The sequence below is a fragment of the Stegodyphus dumicola genome, chromosome 2 (genome assembly GCF_044657685.1).
Source record: "Stegodyphus dumicola isolate Sdum_Otavi_A_Nest chromosome 2, ASM4465768v1".
Taxonomy (NCBI): Eukaryota; Metazoa; Arthropoda; class Arachnida; order Araneae; family Eresidae; genus Stegodyphus; species Stegodyphus dumicola.
Window position 1 is genome coordinate 163934795 of NC_140769.1, and position 18788 is coordinate 163953582.

At 33.2% G+C, this 18788-nt stretch overlaps 1 protein-coding gene across 1 annotated transcript in view; it reads left to right on the forward strand.

Moving 5' to 3' along the window:
- LOC118186113 (ribosome biogenesis protein bop1) overlaps positions 1-18788 on the forward strand; it is a 98342-nt gene that overhangs the window by 29866 nt on the left and 49688 nt on the right. The window contains exons 3-4 of the mRNA XM_035356138.2: positions 4335-4436; positions 15576-15727. Of these exons, the coding sequence (XP_035212029.2) occupies positions 4335-4436; positions 15576-15727 (254 nt within the window). The remainder of the gene's footprint in view (positions 1-4334; positions 4437-15575; positions 15728-18788) is intronic.

Consider the following 18788-nt stretch of genomic DNA (forward strand, 5'->3'; position numbering starts at 1 on the left):
AATTTTTTTGTGTGAAAATTGCAAAAAATTAAAGTAATTAAGAAAATGTTTCAATATTAAAGTTTTAAAGTAAAATTTCCCCAAATTTTTTTGAAATGAAGTCCTTAAAAAACCTCTAAAAAATTCCTAGAAATTTCTCAAAAATTCCTTTAGGAAGTTAATTAAAACTTAAATTTAATGAAAGAAAATATGAAAAGTTTAATGAACTTGATTTCAATTGGTATATCAAAACTTACTAAATACTGGCTAAAGTATGGAAAATTAGAAGAAGATTAAAATCTTCACTTAATTCGGGCTATAATTGAGACTTTTGAAAAGAGTTGGCCCTTTATTAGTAAAAGGAAAGAATCCAGTATTGATTATATATACATATTTACAAAATATTTACAATACAAATTTAGAATAATTTCTCTACTCTTTTATATCCTTCATTACCCTCCAGCTAAGGTTTAAGGTAATGTTATCATATCCAAAAGAGTCAAAAAATTATAAAGTAAAGTCAAGGCATGCCTTTTTAATATATAAATTGATAAATTTTGGTGGTACTTGGTTATCAACTTGTACACTAATTAGCTTTATTATTTCTTCCTTTAAATCGTCTATTTCAGTATATATATTTTTTATTTTGATAATTTGGCTATGAAACATGTTTTCTATTACTTTTCTAGAGATATTAGAGTTCCAATTAATTAGTTTAATAGTAGGAAAATGGAAATTCCTTCTTTTATCAAATAATTTAATTTTGCTGTGTTTAATAATTTGCAGGTCTAGGAATTCAATATTATCTTGATTAGTATTCGTTTTATTAAGTGTTAAACTATTTGGGTAAATTTTGAATTGCTCAAAAGTAGAATTATTATTGAAAGTTATAATATCATCTATGTATCTAAAAGTATGAGCAAATAGCTTTAATTCATTTTTATTTAAACTTAGTTGGAATTTATATTCAAAAGTAAAAAGAAATAGGTTACAAATTTGCATAGAACTGTTTGCTCCCATAGGAATTCCTCTAACTTGCTGAAAGATCTTATTATTGAATTTAATGTAGTTATTAAATAATGCACAATTCAGATAAGTATTCCATCTTTCAATACAAAGGATGTCAAGTATGTCAGGAAAAAGTTGTGGGAGTTGCATTAAACTAGTAAAAATTTCTTCTAATGGTAGAGAAGTATAAAGGTTTTCAAAATCATAGCAGTTAATGTTCTTGATTGTTAAACTTTTAAAACTGCTGAGAACTGGAGCATTATTATAAATAATCCAACTAGTATAATTGTGTTGTTTGTTAACGAGATGTTGGATTAAATTACAGATTTTTTTAAGTATAATTGCAAATATGTAATCTGTATTCTTTTTATAATTATTTGTACCATTAGCAATAAATCTAAATTTGAGTGGTGATTTATGAAATTTTGGGAGAGCATATAGATTTTCTAATCTATTGTAGTTAGATGGTTGTGAAATTTGTAGTTTCTTATGAAATGCTTTTAGCTTTTTTGCGATAACGTTTTCTTGTAGATTGGTGAGTTTGTAAGTAATGGCATTATTGAGTTCAGTATTAATTAATGAGACATAAAAAAATTTTCATATTATGCTAAAGTTATTGGTTTTGTCAATTTTGGTAATTATGAACTTTTGTTTTAAATCCTGTAAAAGAGGTACGAGAATATTCCACTGTAAATTGCTATTAAATTCAATTCTTCGAATTTTTTGCTTGAATTCTTCTAATACTGCATGTTTCCATGCCATAAAGGTAGAATTTGGAATATTTAATTTGAAACTAGTTTTAACTATAAATTCGTCTATATTTTTTATGAAACTTTTAAAACTGTGATGTTTGTTAATTTTTAGTACTGGTCTAAATTTGGTACCTTTTTCCATTAAAATTCTTAAATGTTGGTTTTGAACTATTGCTAAATTGCCTGTTATAATATGTTGAAATTTATCTATGAAATCTTTGTATTGAAGCTCTTTACAGTATCAATGGGCTGTAGTAGCTAATTCATGGTGGTTAATTAGCAATTTACTAAGAGGTTTTTGATACTTGAAAGCTGGTGAGATTTGTACTTTGGTAGCTGGAAAAAGTTTTTGACTTTTTCTGAAAATTTTGCTAAACTGAATATGATCATAGTTAGGATGAAGGAAATTGATTTTGCAGTAATATTTATTGTATTTGTTATTTGTAGAGAACTTATAATTGCAAAAGTCAATAATAAGATCTTTGATAATATTGTGCCCTGTAAAATGCTGTTTTACAAATTTTATAAGTAATTTTAAGAAATTGTGCTTACAAGTATGCAACCAAGTAATTATATTTTTAGTGAAATTATCAGTAAGAAAGTAATTATTTATATTATTGTTTAACTTTTTTGTATCTATTGTTGAAAGAAGTTTATTTTTATGTTTATTACCTGCTCTGGTTCCTCGTAATGTTTTTTTACTGAATAATTTAAAATGGCTGTAAGTTGGAATTTCAGAATTTGATTTAATGTGTTGGTAAAGACGAATTACAAAATGAAAATTCAGATGGAGAGCTGTTGCAAGAATCACTTGTGGTGTTAATTGAGAGTGAAGTTTGTTAATTAAATGAAGTTATTAATGCACAAAGCACTATGCAAGAATTATAAATGAAAGTATAATATTCTTTAGAATGCAACAAAGCTATCGTTAGATTAAATTGTTAATCTAACTATAGCTTCTAAGTTACTAGATACATTCAAAATGCGGTTAAAACCAAAACAATTTCACAAGTTTCTGAAAATCCAAATTAATTATAATTCTGAATTGTTTTTAGTTTAGAAATCTTTAGTGGTGATTTATGTAAATTTAGCAGATTTTGGGCTCCATATAACATGGCCATTCATAAACAAAAATATACTTCAAGATGTTGAGAAATTTAAATTTTTAAGATTGCTACTCACTGGCTGCATAAGCGAGTGGATTATCGTTACAGGAGAAAATTGTAAAAAAAAACATCGGAATTTAAACTAACTGATTTGGAAAAGAAGAAATATTAGTGCACTTATGAACATTCTCCTGTCCTTGGAACCTGTATGTTGTTGAAGTGGTGTATCCATTTTAAGAAAATTATCTGAAATAATGGTTTAACTTAGAAGCTTAGAAACATAAAATATTAATTTAAATTCATATAATAATCTACTACTGCCCATTTTATATAACTGTATATCATAAGATTTAGTCTTACAGTTTAATGGAGAAAGAAGTTCCTGCAGAGAGTCAACAGTGTCAGATTTATTGTCATTTCTACAGAAAGGAGTAGAAGCATGTGAAATGTCCTTAAATCTTGGTCTTAACTAAATATTTCCAAGTAACAGCTAAAGAAATACCGACAATTATAGAAATTTAGTTCCAGTCAAAAAGAAAATGTCTTCAGCAGCAATGCTTAATACATCAGTTGAAAATATAAGTGTGATTTTTATTCTAAGTCTCATCCCTCAAAAGACTGTAATTTTAGTTGTAAAGGGAAACAGAAAATGTTATAGGAGCAATTCAAATGTAAATGCTGTTTAAGAAAGGTTGCAGAAAACCATTTTGTAAGGCAAAAAGGCTTAAATGCAATATTTGCAAATCTCAGTCACATTTAGAGAGCCTGTATGACCCATCAAACATGAAAGAAAAGAAAAGCAACAAAAATGCACAGAATACAAGGCAAGTAAAAAAAAAAAGTTTACTTGCTGTTTCTCAAAACACTGACTAAAGTAATTCCTCTTTTCAAAGTTATTACCACCAAACATTGAGAGCCCGATTTATCGGAAGTAATTCCACATTTAGTGCTAGATTGTTGTGTGATTCTGCATCTGAAAGATCTTACATGTGTCATCTTACATTTGTAAAAAGGCAGTTTTAGAAAAACAGAATTTCTAACTCTTATCAGGGAAAGATTAAGAATTCACAATTTTGCATCTCCCAATCTACCAATGACAGAGTTTAAAAGAAAAAGACATTTTTTGTGATCCAAATTTTCATACTAATAACAAAAAACCAAAATAAGTTATCATTATAATGAATGTTAAGCTGTTTGATACAGTAACAAATTATATTACTCCGATCTGTCCATGTTATGCAAATGATAGAATTGACTTTAATCATATTAAGTAGTGACTGCTGCATTTCTAAGAGGATAATTTTCTCCCTTTGTTAATGTAAGGTGTATCATGTAGCATTCTTTAAAGTTAATTTATCTTATCTTTTATTGGATTGTTCTGGCTTTAATTTTAAAAGGTAAAAGTATAATAATGATGTTTTGCATTTTTATTATAAACCATCATTACAAAAAAAAGTCATATTTACTTAATTTTTTATTCCTCTTTCAGGATGGCAAATCCGAAAAATATGATGAAAATTGCAATGTTGAAGACCATAAGACAGAGACTCTAAAAATTGATGAATATGCTGAAGACACATCTGATGAAGAAGTATGTTTAAGATCAATATTAATTTTGCAGCCATAGCCATATGCTTTTGTAAACTGTATTGCATTTCTGTGTTGTCTTGTATACACATGCATTTGTCTACAGATTAGCCATTCATTTGTGAAAAAGCATTTAATTCAGAATTTTTTAATCAGTTCCACCAAAGTTCGCAGATCATGAGTGGTGCCATTGAGTGCAAGTCATCTCAACTTGCTATCTGAAATATTATCTGCATATGGGAAAAAGTTGAAATTTTTGTTTGCTTCAATACTTGCTTACAAATACTTGCACTATTTTGGTCAGACAATTTGAAAAACTATCTTTTTGGCCATAAATTTGTTATGTTGATGACACATTCAAGCTTTTTGACAGTAATAAAGAATATTTAACCAAAATTTTATCTATTACAAATTGATTTAATTCAGCTAATTAGTTCACTTTTGAAATTGAATGGGATAATTTCTTTTATTTGCTCAGTACTTTAATTATCAGCAAAAAATTTGATTTCAGCATTCCTGTTTACCGTGAACCTTTTTCTATTTATTTACCTCCCCATACTAAATTATGTGAACTTGCTTAATAATAATAATAAAAAGACTTCTTTTTGCTTTTATGTATATCCTATTTCCTATGTCTGCTCTTCAGAATTGGTTTTTCATGAACTCGATTATTTGAAATCAGTTGCCATTGACAGAGGATTTTCTTCCATAGTCATTGATTACAGTCTTTACAAAAAGTTTATATTGTTTTCAAAAAAGACATCCTGCTATTAGAAATAACTTTGTTATTGTGGCATCTCCTATCAGTTACAAAATTCCTTAGATTCTCCAGAAGTTCAACTTTCTCACCTGTCAGTAAAGTTTATTGTAAAGATCCCACGTCAGGTTTTAATTCTTGAGGTATTTGTAGCATATTGTCGCGGTGTGATTTGCCAAATATCAGCCATGAAATGTTATGCAAAAGAATGCAAATGTTATGGTAGAAAAAGAGAAATAAAAAAGATCTTTGATTGCTGATCATAGTCAGACACTTAGTCACAATTTTACCTTCTGTGCAAAAATTATCGTTAAAGCTTCTTCATTTGGTGAATTAGATTTTTTTGAAGATTTTCTTGTTCACAAAAATAAATTTTCCTTATGGAAGGATGTTAATTCCAATCCAATTCTTTTTAAATACCTTTAGAATTCAAGTATCTTAACCCCTCAGGGGGCTCACTTTTGTGAGTATGGGTGTGGCAATCCCGAGGTACCCTAGCCCTTCAGGGGAGCATCTTCTTAATGAGACGGGTGTCACGATCCTGGAGCCCCAGTGATCTGTCCTCTTTTCCATCTCATCTCCTCTTGGCTGGAACTTTTTCCCTTCCCTTCTCCCTCGTGGTTTCTCTCTACGGGGTTTGGGGCTCATCACGAGAAGACTGGAGCAGCCCTTGTCTCTAGTTTTCGAGTGGTGAGAAAACTGCCCACTTGTTTGCCGTGCATGGAGACCTGTGTGGCTAGAAAGGAGGGTCCTGGTAGTTGAGGGACGAGGTACTGTCCCTAACACACTGCTTTGGCCTCTGCTTCAGCTAAAAGGGAGGCACCTTAGTCGTCCTCACGGGTGTCAATCGGCTGGTCACTAGTCCTTGTGGTCAGTGGCTTGGAGATAAGCTCTTGGGAGTACCTGCTTTCGAGCAAGCCGACTGTGGGGCTTCAGTTTGCGTATAGGTCCGGCTAGCCCTAACACAGGAATCTGTGTTCCCTTGTTGGGCTCCGTGGTGGGCGGGGCCATCGGACCCGAATTTTTTCTCTTTCAATCCTGGTTCCTCTCTTTATCCTTAAAAAACCCGAGTCAAATGAAACCAACCAAGATATCGAAATTATCGACAAATCCATCAACAAGAAGATCCGTATTGATGCAAATGCCAAAGATATAGAAATTCTTGACAAAATCATTAGCAAGAAGATCTATACCAATGCAAATGCCAAAGAAACTACTGAAAATCCACACTTCCTTGTTGTCTCTAGTCCTTCTAGTGAACTGTAAAAGATGTCTCCTTTTCTCATAAGCAAATATATGCATTCATGTATAGGTGAGCCAAGGAACATAAAGCGTCTGCGATCAGGAGACTGTATCGGCCACCCAGTCTGCTTCTCTTTCTCAACAAACCAAACTTGGAGAAGTATCTATAACTGTGTCAGCACACAAAACACTTAATTCTTGTAGAGGTGTGATCCCGGAGATCGACATTCTGTGTGTCTCAGAAGAAGAGTTCGTCTCCAAGTTAGCTGACCAAAATGTCTGTGGTGCTAGGCGGATCAAGATGCGAAAGGAAGGTAAGTTGATCGATACAAAACACGTGATCCTTACCTTCAACACGCCTGATCTGCCCAAGAATATTAAGGCTGGATACTTAAATTGTCCTGTAAGACCTTATATTCCAAACCCTATGCGATGCTTCCAATGCCAGCGTTTCGGCCATTCTAAGATGTCTTGTCGTAGCAGCCTCACATGCGCCCGATGCTCACAGATTGGCCACAATTCTGAAAATTGTACTGCTGCACCTTTGTATATAATTTGCAAGGGTGAGCACCCAGCATATTCATGCCTGTGCCCAAAATGGAAATCAGAAAAAGAAGTGCAGACTGCAAAAGTTACTAGGAACATCTCGTATGCTGAAGCCAGAAAACTAGTTCAAAGCACACAGCTCCAATCAAACAAATCATATGCCAATTACGTTAAAACAACACGTACCATTGCCACCCAAACAGCAATAGGCACGCAGACTGTACCAAATAAAACCCAACCGACTATATCCACCAAGAAAAAGGAAAACTCAACTCATTTAATTAAAAAAAAAAAAAAAAAAAAAAAAAATAATCATTCAAAGTAAACCCAAAACTGCAACTAAAAAAATATCAAATAAAAATAGAAGTTCCAGCAATAGCTCTCTTGATGGAATGGAATGATTTCTGAATCTGTGGATTCAGACAGTATGGAAGTAGAAGAGGGTCTAGAAGTTCCCAGGCATCTACTTCCACGAAAAACAAAGGAACAGCACATAAAGAACAAAAACCATTCATAATGGCCACCTTCATCTCATGGAACTGTCGCGGTTTCCACCGAAATTTGCTTGACATTAAATCTATAATAAACGCGTATCATCCTGTGTGCTTAGCTATACAGAAAACAAATCTGAAACCAGAACAACATGCAAAACTTTGGAGGTTTTTTTTCGTCAGGAAGGATAACCTTGCAGATGAGCGTGCCAGTGGAGGTGTACGTCTCCTCACCTCACCTCACTGGATTATCCCTCAAATGTAGTTTCTTTGACGACATCCCTCCAAGTTGTCGCTACTCAAACAAATTTTTATATTGTTGTTTCATTTGTTTCTCTGTATTTGCCTCCAAATGAGCACATTGATCAGCAAGATTTAAATGATCTTATAGAGCAACTGCCTGAGCCCTTTATCATAATAGGAGATTTTAACGGCCATAGTCTGCTCTGGAGTAGTAAAGATACAAATTGCCGAGGAAGACAAATAGAGCAGATGATCGAAGATTATAGCCTTTGTCTCCTGAATAATGGGCAGGATACTTACTTCCATGAGCCTTCAAGGACATTCCACGCTCTTGACCTTGCCATCTGTTCACCATCTCTGTTGCCATTTTGCACTTTTAGTGTTGGAAATGATCTTTACTATAGCGATCATTATCCCATTTTTGTGTCTCTTGCACGAAGAGGAGTAAACCCCATGTTGAGACTCCCTCGGTTTATACTGGACAGTGCAGACTGGGAACTTTTCTCTTCCTTTGCAGAGCTGACAGATGAAATGCTAGAAGATGTGCATGTTGATGATGCTGTTGAAGCTGTTACTAATTCTATTATTCAGGCAACTATGCTTTTCATTCCTAGAACATCAGGAAAAATACTAAAATATACGAAACCATGGTGGAATCATGGCTGTCATGAAACACGGAAAAAACAGAAAAAAGCATGGGGAATTTTTCGTAGATATCCTACTCTGCGAAACCTCATAGCATTTAAAAAAGCCAAAGCAAATGCACGAAAAGTAATAAGGCAGAGCCAGAGGGATTCCTGGATTTCATATGTGTCATCAATAACATCCTCTAAGCCTAGTAAACGGGTTTGGGAAAGAGTTAAAAAAGCATGCGGAATATATAAAGACCACTCACTTTCCTTTCTGGAAAAAGATGGCCGAGTGATTAGCTCCATAGAAGAAATTGCGAATACTATTGGTGAGACATTTGCTGCCCCTTTCTTCCAGCAGAAATTACTCACCTGCATTTCTTTCTATCAAGCAGCGCTCTGAGAGAAATTCCATTGCTTTCGACTCTTCCAACTTTGAGCCTTATAATAGAGACTTTACTGTGCTAGAGTTAAAGAGAGCTTTGTTACAGGCTCATAGGTCTTGTCTGGGTCTGGATGGCATGTATTATGAAATGCTGAAGCATCTGTCACTGACTGCCCTTCTCACTCTTTACAATAGGATGTGGAAGGAGCGTACGTTCCCCAGTGCATGGAGGAGAGCTGTTGTCATTCCTATTGTTAAGCCAGGGAAAGACCCGAGGAATCCCTCCAACTATCGGCCAATTGCCCTTACCAGTTGTGTTTGCAAACTGTTTGAAAGGATGGTAAACAGCTGCCTAGTCTACTTCTTGGAAAAGAATAATATTATATCGCCTTATCAAAGCGGTTTTCGAAAGGGGAGAACGACCGTAGATAATATGCTTCTTTTAGAGACATCTATTCGAAAAGCCTTTGTCAGAAGAAGTCACCTTGTCTCAATATTCTTTGACATTGAGAAAGCTTACGATAAGGCATGGAGATACGGTATACTTCGGAATCTTCACGAGAGTGGCTTGTGCGGCAACCTACCAATTTTCATTCATTATTTCTTGAACACTAGAACTTTTCCAGTAAGGATTGGCTCTGCTTTTTCGGATGTTTTTGAACAGGAAGAGGGTGTGCCTCAAGGTTGTGTGCTTAGTGTAACCCTGTTTAGTTCAAAAATAAACTCTGTACTAAAAGAACTTCCTCCCACCATCTTGGGATCTCTATATGTTGATGATCTACAGATTAGCTGTTGAGGGGCAGACATGAGATACATAGAGAGGCAATTGCAGATGGCTTTGAATAAGATCCAAGAATGATCAGTAAAACAGGGATTTACATTTTCGAAGCAAAAAACTTTGTGCGTGCACTTTTGTGGGAAGCGAGGTCTCCATCCTGAGCCTGAATTATATCTGAATGGTACAATTATTCCAGTTGCGCCCGAAGTAAAATTTTTAGGAGTGATGTTCAATCGAAAATTGACTTTCCTTTCTCATGTTTTAAACCTGAGAAAGAAGTGTCTAAAAACACTAAATATTTTAAAAGTGTTGGCGAACACCTCCTGGGGTGCAGAGCATTGCTCTATGCTTCGCATTTACAGAGCGCTTGTCCACTCTAAACTGGATTATCGTTCAGTTGTTTACGGATCTGCCCGGTCATCAGTATTGTTAAAACTGGATCCTGTTCACCATCAAGCTCTGTGGATTTGTTCAGGAGCTTTCAGGGCTTCTCCTGTCCAGAGCCTGTATGTTGACTCTAACGAACCGTCACTTTATCTGAGGCATGAACAATTGTCCCTTTTGCAATATTTTAATATTCTATCACGACCTGAACATCCTAATAAGCTGGGCTTACTTGATAATGTGTGTAACACTTTATTTGAAACACGTCCATCCTGTGTTCCTACCTTTCCTTTAAGAGTTTGCCCTGTCATTGAGGAACATTCCCTCTCTGATGTGCGCCCCCAGGAAGTACAGAATTTTGAAATCCCATCTTGGGAAAATTCACGGATTCAGCTTCTTGATGTTTTCAAACATCGCGTGAAGGCAAGCACTAACGAGATCGTTTACAGACAACTCTTCGCTGAGCACATGCACAAATATAGCTGTTATTATCCTATATATACAGATGGATCAAAGTCAAATGATCATGTTGGGATGGCATTTGTATTTCAAGATTACGTAGAGGGTAGATGCCTGCACCATGCTTTCTCAGTCCTAACATCTGAACTAACTGCAATATATTATGGTCTTTTGTACATCTCAAAGCTTTGCCACAAGTTCATAGTTTATACAGATTCGTATAGTGGCCATAAATCTTTGGAAGCTTTTTCCAACACTCAGAATCCTGTGGTAGTGGATGTTCTCAAAATTCATATGAACCTAAAGATTCGAGGATATGAAATCCTGTACTGCTGGGTTCCCGGGCATACGAGAATAAAAGGAAACGAGCTTGCAGACATCGCGGCAAAATCTGCTGTTGATTTGTCCAGTCGCCTTATCCCTTTTAGAGACATCTGCTGTGTCATCAAGGGGAAGATCCGGAAAAAAATGGCAGCAAATTTGGGACGTTCAGCTTAACAACAAGTTGAGAAATGTAAAGCCTAGAATCGAGCATTGGGATTTTGCTGGAAATTGTAAGGAGGAAGTTCTTTTGACTCGCCTCAGAATTGGTCATACTAGAGTGACACATAACTACCTTTTTAAAGCTGAGAATGAGCCTGTTTGTTCAAATTGTAATGTTTGTTTATCTGTTCATCATATTTTGATTGAGTGTCCATATTTTAATAGTCTTCGTCAGAAATATTTTAATAGCTGTGACTTACCTCTCGACCGTTTAATCGGAAGAGAGGCTAGTTGTAATTTATTTTATTATTTAAAAGAGACTTGTTTTTACTAATTTTTGTAATTTGTTTTGAAAATTGTGTGTTGGATTTTAATGTGTGCTTTTACCTTGTTTTTATATGACTTCATCCTTTGGATTTGGTACATTTGTCCACTTGTTTTTATTTATTGTATTTGAATTTCATCACTTGTTATCATCCCATCCTGTGTTTGACACATTTTAATCATCTTTGGTTTTGCGCCAATAAACTCTCACTCACTCACTCACTCAATTGTATCTTAATTTTTCAGTTCTCATTGCTGTTTTTGTCGACAAAAAGTATTATGCTTGTTTTCACTTTGTTCAATTAATTGCTTTCGGTAAAATGGTTTTAGCTGTATTTTTGCAAAAATTATTTTGCTTATTATGTTTTGGAGGCTCACCAGCGGCCAATTGGTAAAGATGCTGAACACTGGTAGTTCGGTGCGAGGTTCGAATCCCGCGAACGGGCTGCCTGCATGGGTGTTTTCGTGGTTTTTCCCATGTATAACGTGTATATGAGCCAATTTCCCTTAGAAAGTCCTCCACGAAGGCATCCCTCCTCATAGGCAAACAGCCCTTGAGGCTTGGAACTACTAGAGATTTATTCAAAATCTAGGTTATATTTGTGTTTAGTCTTAAAGTACACATTGGCATGTTTCTCCTCCAAACAAAAAGAGTTAGGTTGATTTTGAATAAATTATGATATCTGGTAAGTGCAAATTTGGTAATGAGTCAGTGTGGGATATTGATGAAACTGAGCTGTAAAGTCTGCTGTGAATTCTCATCTTTTCTGAATCTCAGTATTAAGGAGACATAAAACCAAATCAAAAAACTACGTAGGTCTTAAAAATTGACAGATCAGGATTGGTGAAACCTTAAGTGTTTTGTTAAATGAGTGAATCTTAAAACTTTTATGTTTTTAAAATGATCTTTCATCTTGATTTAAAATCAGAGATCATTATTTGATATGTATGCAATGAAATAGCTGTACCCCTCTCTTTTTCTCAATCTTTTTTTTTTTTTTTTTTTTTGTGTGTGTGTGTGTGTGTATTGTTTTAAAATTTTAATCCATATGTCTTTGAAATGCAATATAAATGCAGTTTCAAGATAATATATATTCTCAAGGTATTTTGTACAGTGGCTTGCTTTCTGCATGATGACAGAAAGTATCATAATTTCTGGTACATAAGCTGCCCTGGCATATATGCCGCACAGATGATGATTGACTAAAAAAAATTGAAGTTCATCATTGACTAAAAAAAATTGAAGTTCATCGAATAAGCTGCACTGCTATATACACTGCAGCAAAGCATTCCAAAACGGGGCATTTAATCAGTAATTCTTTTCCATATTGATGTAATCATCATTTTTTACATTTAACCCTCTAAGCGGCAAGGCCGTATATATACGGCCTAGAATATTTATTGTGATATCTGTAAGAACGTATATATATACATGCATATTAAAATATGTCAACGATTTTAAGGCAATATATCAAAAGAAAATAAATCCAGGTATGAAATACCAGTAGAGTTTTTACATTAAAATCAAAAAAATAATTTGTTCTCATTGTAGTTTTGGGAAATTTGTGCTTTCTTAGCGAAAACCCTGGCCGCCCAGAGGGTTAAAACATAACTATAAAAAGTAATATATAAATAAATAAAAAATAAAAATCTCACCTTGAACTTGCCAAAAGCGAACTCTGCTGATTTTCAGTAGATATTATTTTTACAGGTTGGGTAAACTTTGCTTATCACCATAAATTACCATATTATGAAAAGTGAATATGTAAATTAGATAATCATTATTAATTAAAATAAACTGCATTTATTTATACAAAAACCTTCAAAATCTGACTCGTCAGTGTCGCAATTAAATAAACTTTAACAAATCATCACCAAGGTCGCTTTCATCACTTTTTCCATCATCACTATCGTCATTTTCATTTTCTTTAAGCTGATACAATCATAGCAGCTCACACTAATTGACATGCTATATTGACCCACAAAGCAACCTTTACGAACTCGTACGAAGCTTTTCTCATCCTTCCAGAATTTGTGAAGGAATGAAGTTTGCTTCTCATTCATTACTCTCACTGCTTAAAAATTCTGTTGATGGTGAGATCCAGTGGCTGTAGAATTTTTGTAAGCCTATCTGGTATCACTAATATATTGGTGCTAAATGTTTTTGCTTTGGATTTTTTAATATACACTAAATGCGACTATGTTGAATCCAGAGTGATGAATTTCCGAGGTTGGAAAAAAAAAAGCATCTATCCTTTTGATAAATTTATATCAGCCAAAGCAACCACTTCTTCATCCATCCATCCTTCTTCATTGGCACAAATAAGGACTCCTTTAGAGAAATTTCTTCGGGAACTATTTTTCTTTTGAAAATGGTCAGAGATTATAATTTCGCTCCATTCGTGGCACAACCCAAAACACAGTAAAAGAAGTCTTTTCACTCTTGGTTGTTAACACAGAAATAATTTTTTCAGCTGTTGGATGAAGAGTTTCTTCGGATGATAATTAAAAATAATGGGCACTTCATCCATATTAATTATTTGTTCGCTATTCAAATTTTGTTCTGTGATTTTCTTAGATGTGTACTCCAAAAAAGCTATCTTTTTTTCAAGGCAGTCCACGGGAAGCTTTTGTCCAAATATTGTTTTTGTCCTGATGGATACCTTCGTTTCATATCTGAAACACCGGTTAGGTCCACTAACAAAGTTTTTGATGCTCATTTGTTGAGCAATTACTTTTGTTTGAAGGCAAATTCTAACTGTTGATACTGATAATTCCTTTTCTCTCTGTTGTGTTGTCCTTTTTTCTAAATTGTCTTCCAAGACAGCCTAGGCTATGATGCCAGTCCAACAAGATCTTTTATTCTTAGGCACTTTCACTAACTCTTCTTGTTGGGACTACCACTGCTGAATCCATCTTTCGTTATCTTGAAATTCTCTAGCTGCAGCAGTTTCCAATTTCTATCACTTTCTTCACTGCAGAAAGTTTAAAAACAGGTGAATAACTTTTACTTTGAGTAGGGAGTTTCACGCAAGTTTAAATTTGTTCCAGTGCCTTAGCTGAGCCACCTGAGTGCTTGTAACAGGATAAAATGTCACACTAAATTCTGTATTAACCATTACATTTATGCTTAACTTGTGATATAATCTAGAAGGTTTAAATATAGAAGGAAAATAAAATTCCTTCAGATACGCCACCCTGGTAGACATGCTGCAGACCTAAATTTTCAATTTTTAAAAATATATAAGCTACAGCCTATCTACCCATTTATTATGGTAGTCCTTTTGCTTGAGTATAACAGTACACTGGCTCAAAAGGCAAGGTTTTATGTGTGTAATTTAGACCACAAAATTAATTGGTTAACTATAGATTGGTAACTAAAACATATAGGATGACCACAGTGTCTCTCATATGCTACACATACTCAATTAGCAATCAGCTTTTCACCAGATAAGAGGAGAAAATAGGAAAAAATTTCTTAAAAAAATTATATAATTTAACCTTTTCACATGGGCTATAGAGACTAATTGTTTTATGCATTGAAGTTATTTTGTCAAAAGCCAGGAACAGAAAAGCGAATCGGCAGGGTCTGTTATTTCCTGCTCTGCATTAAGTAGCAAATTTTAAATTTCCTCTATAAACTAAATGTTTTTAGCCTTATTTAATAGAGTGAATGCATGGGACATTAATGTCCCCATCACCTAGGAAAATTTTAGTGGTAAGCATATTGCAGGTGTTCTCGCCCAGGGGGAATTTTATAGCTTCACGTGGGAATGCAGCTAGCTATTTATTTAGCTATTAAGTATTTAGCTTTAATTTTTAGATATAAAAAACTAGTTTTCTTCAGGTTTTGGTATTTATCAACATTTTCTATATTTTTCCCCCCTTTAATTTATAAAACACACTACAAAATGTAAATAAATGCATATATGCATTTTTTTGAGTTTTGGTATAGAGGAGTAATCTTCAAGCAATGGTGAAAAAGATATATGGAGCAAAACACATTGAGCACCACTGACTTTAGCTGAAATGTGCTTGTCTTTACTCAATACTGTTATAGTTTTAGGAAATTAAACAATGGGTATTTGGTAACACATCGTTACATATTGCGTTTTAAACAGCCACATAGCCACAATTATCTTTCCAGTAGTTTATGTTTGAGAGAAATTTAATTACCAGTGACATCAGTACCAACATCAGTACCAGTAATTTAGTTCAAAGGAAAAATAATAGCCATGCTTATGATCTGGTGTGTTATAAATAACACTTGTAAACACATCTGGTGTGTAATACAAATTTTGTGAGATTTTTAATGCTTAATTTTTAAATTAAATATATGTAATAAGTAATTTTACTATGCATTTTATTATGTGTATGTAATAATGGATGTGGTTATTTAAATAATCATTTTTCTCATTACAGGACATTCGAAACACAGTGGGAAACATTCCAATGCAGTGGTATGATGATTTTCCTCACATTGGTTATGATGTTGAAGGGAAGAAAATAATGAAGCCAGCAACTAATGATGAAATTGATGAATTCTTGAGCAAAATTGATGATCCTAATTACTGGTATTTACAATTAATTATTTTGATTTACTTTTATACAAATAGATAATTAACTGCTTGTTGTTCCACGTTTATTAAGATAGTTCATTGCAATGTTTATGCTAGGTGGTATGAATTGTGTTACAATTATTCTCAAGGATCTAATACCAATAACTTCATAAAAAGTGTTGTTGTACCAGTTTTGTCAGTTTTATTATATAAACTATAAAATTTTGGAGCAGATTATTTTAACCTGTAATGCATATACTCTCTGTTATAAATAATAATGGAAAACTGAAAATTCTGGAAAGAATTAACTTTGCTCAATTTCATTCAAAGATTTTTAAATAAATTTGATTTCATGTATTACAAGGGAGAGGTTTTAATTTTGGCACTTTAATAATATGTGCCTACTTTCACAGTAGCTTGTATAACATTTCACTGTTGACCTTGCAGCATGCAAAAGGAGTAAAGCTTTATTTTATTTATTTATTTTGTGGTCAGAAGGTATGAAACTATCTGAAAATGTAAGTAGTGATGTAGGAAAAAAGGTCATTCTTTTTACTTCCTTGTATCAAGTAAAGGGAGTATTGTAATCACGAAAATTTTCATTCAACGCAAATATCCATTTTGAACGCTATCGAATGCAATTTAGCGATGCTTTTGTATGACGTGTACGTAAGGACAGAATAAAGAACTCTTTCCCAAAACGGGTTGCAAAAAGGATTTAAAATGGATTTGGGAGAGATTTTTTCTTGATGTCTGTACGCACATATGTATGCATCAATAATATATACCCACTGTGTTGTTTGGCTCCAGGAGCTCAGTTTTTTTTTATTCTTATATGCTGGTAAATTGTTCATTTTTGCTTTAAAAATTATTGAAGTATGCTGTTATTATCTTCCGGTTAAGGTTTTTATGCCTTTGGTTTATCTGCATGCAATAGTTGTAGAATTATCAACATTTTAAAAGTTGCAGCTAAGCCTAAGTTTTTATCACAGCAGCCATATTTGTTTACATTTGAAACTTAACAAAATAGTTGAAGTTATCAAATAAAACTTTGAGTTTTTCTGTCTTCTATTTTTTTTTTTCAATAATCAGAGAAGATGATTAAAGTTTTGTTGATATTCTGCATTATGCACTTAAGTAAGGAATGGGAGGCTTAGTCTGACTCAGAAACAAGGAATGCGTTCTTTCGCAAATTCTGCCAAATACTGGCTATGGTGGTAAAGTTTATGCAGTATTGCTCTTTGTGAAGTAATTGATCCAGGCATTTACAGTTTTGTCAGATGTAGTGCTTCAGAATATGGTTTGATGGGAATTAAATTTATTTCATAGATAAATAAACCATAATGCTCCTAAACTCGTTTGCAGACATTTTCTTCCGATGCTTTATTAGCAAATGTTAACATTGCATTTTCATTGTACATTATCTTCCATGTACAGTTTCATTGTATGAGAATTAGAACACCTTTTTTTGGGGGGGGGGCTAAAATGCCATAAGCATGAAAATAATGAATACAATCAAAAGTCTTTAATCCGGACTCATCGGGATTTCGGCGATTCCGGATTTTCTGGATTATAGATCGTTAGTTTAAATCTAATAAGATGGCATGCAGAAATTATAAAATTAAAAATGTAAAACCGTAATTTCTGAAATAAAGAGCAATTATGATCTAAAGGGTATCAAAATTTACAAAAAAAAAAAAAAAAAAAAAGCTTAATATTTATTTGTTTACTTTATTAAACATTTCTTTCAATGCGCGCATGCGTAAAGCATACATTACGCATCGTCGAAATTAGAAAATTCCAACCAGAAAACTATTTGTTGTGTCTTCGTGATATTTATAATGACGAGGAATTTGATTTAAATCCTGTCAAAGACCAACGAGATAGTATACTGGTAGAGAGGGTATTGCAACCTTCAACCGGTTCCAACATTAGTGTTATGTGACTGCTGCGTGAATTCCGAAAGTCCGGAAATACTTTACATTGCTTTCTATGGGATGAAAGACTGCTGCTCTGCTTGGTCACTTAAAATTTAAGTAAAAATGGTTATTTGCTGCAGCGCCTACGGAAGTAAAGAAAGTTTCGTGAAAGGAGGACTTGTAACCTTTAGTAAGGTAAGTTACTAACTTACCTAACCTTTAGTAAGGTAAGTTACTTGTAACCTTTAGTATAGGTAAGTTAAAACTGCATGATTTATTATTTTATTTTCAGTATTTTTGTCATTTTACTATCTCTGTTGAATTGGTTGGAAAGTTTCAGCCATATTGTATAAGAAAATTGCCGCCATATATGACATTTTCAGCTTGTATTATTAGCATCAAAATGTATTAAATACTGTGACACTATTTACTGGAATCACCCTTTACAAATAATTGAATTTTATATGTTTTTTCCGTGTATTCTGTTGAAATAGAAAGCTGGGCCAATTGGCATTAACCTTTTTTCGCCAAGTCGTACGCATTTTGATTTCATAAACAATTACTGCCTGCGATAAAAAAAGAAAAATGCTATTATTAGCATTAAATTATTGAGAAAAGGTTGTGCAATATGTTTACTTTGTTAAAAAAAAAAAAAAAAAAAAAAAAAAAAAAAAAAAAAAAAAACTGAAGATCTTGATTCATGCAACATTGAACATAAACAGTTAAACAGCATTATTTTAAAAATCAGATTACTTTTATAAAGCTCAATGCTTTATCATTATTTTCTATAAAATCAATTAAAATAAAAATAATCTGGATTATAATTCTGTCTCATCTATGATGCTGTTAGAAATTAATCGTAATTGAAAAAATATGATGTGAAAAACTTACCATATTTTAAATAGTATTAAAAAAAAAAGGAGAGTGAGAGAATTTTTAACTGTAATATCGTTTTGATCCTAATAATAAGTACTGAGTTGAAGTTTGTTACCGTTTGATACATATTCAATATAAAATATTTGTTATAGTTAATAAGATGTATTGATCCCCGCCATGACATACACATGAGTGTGGAAATCAGTAATTAAGATTGCATTATTTTGTCCCAGTAATATAATCTCAAGAAAAGAGAGGCAATCAATGGCATATATACATAT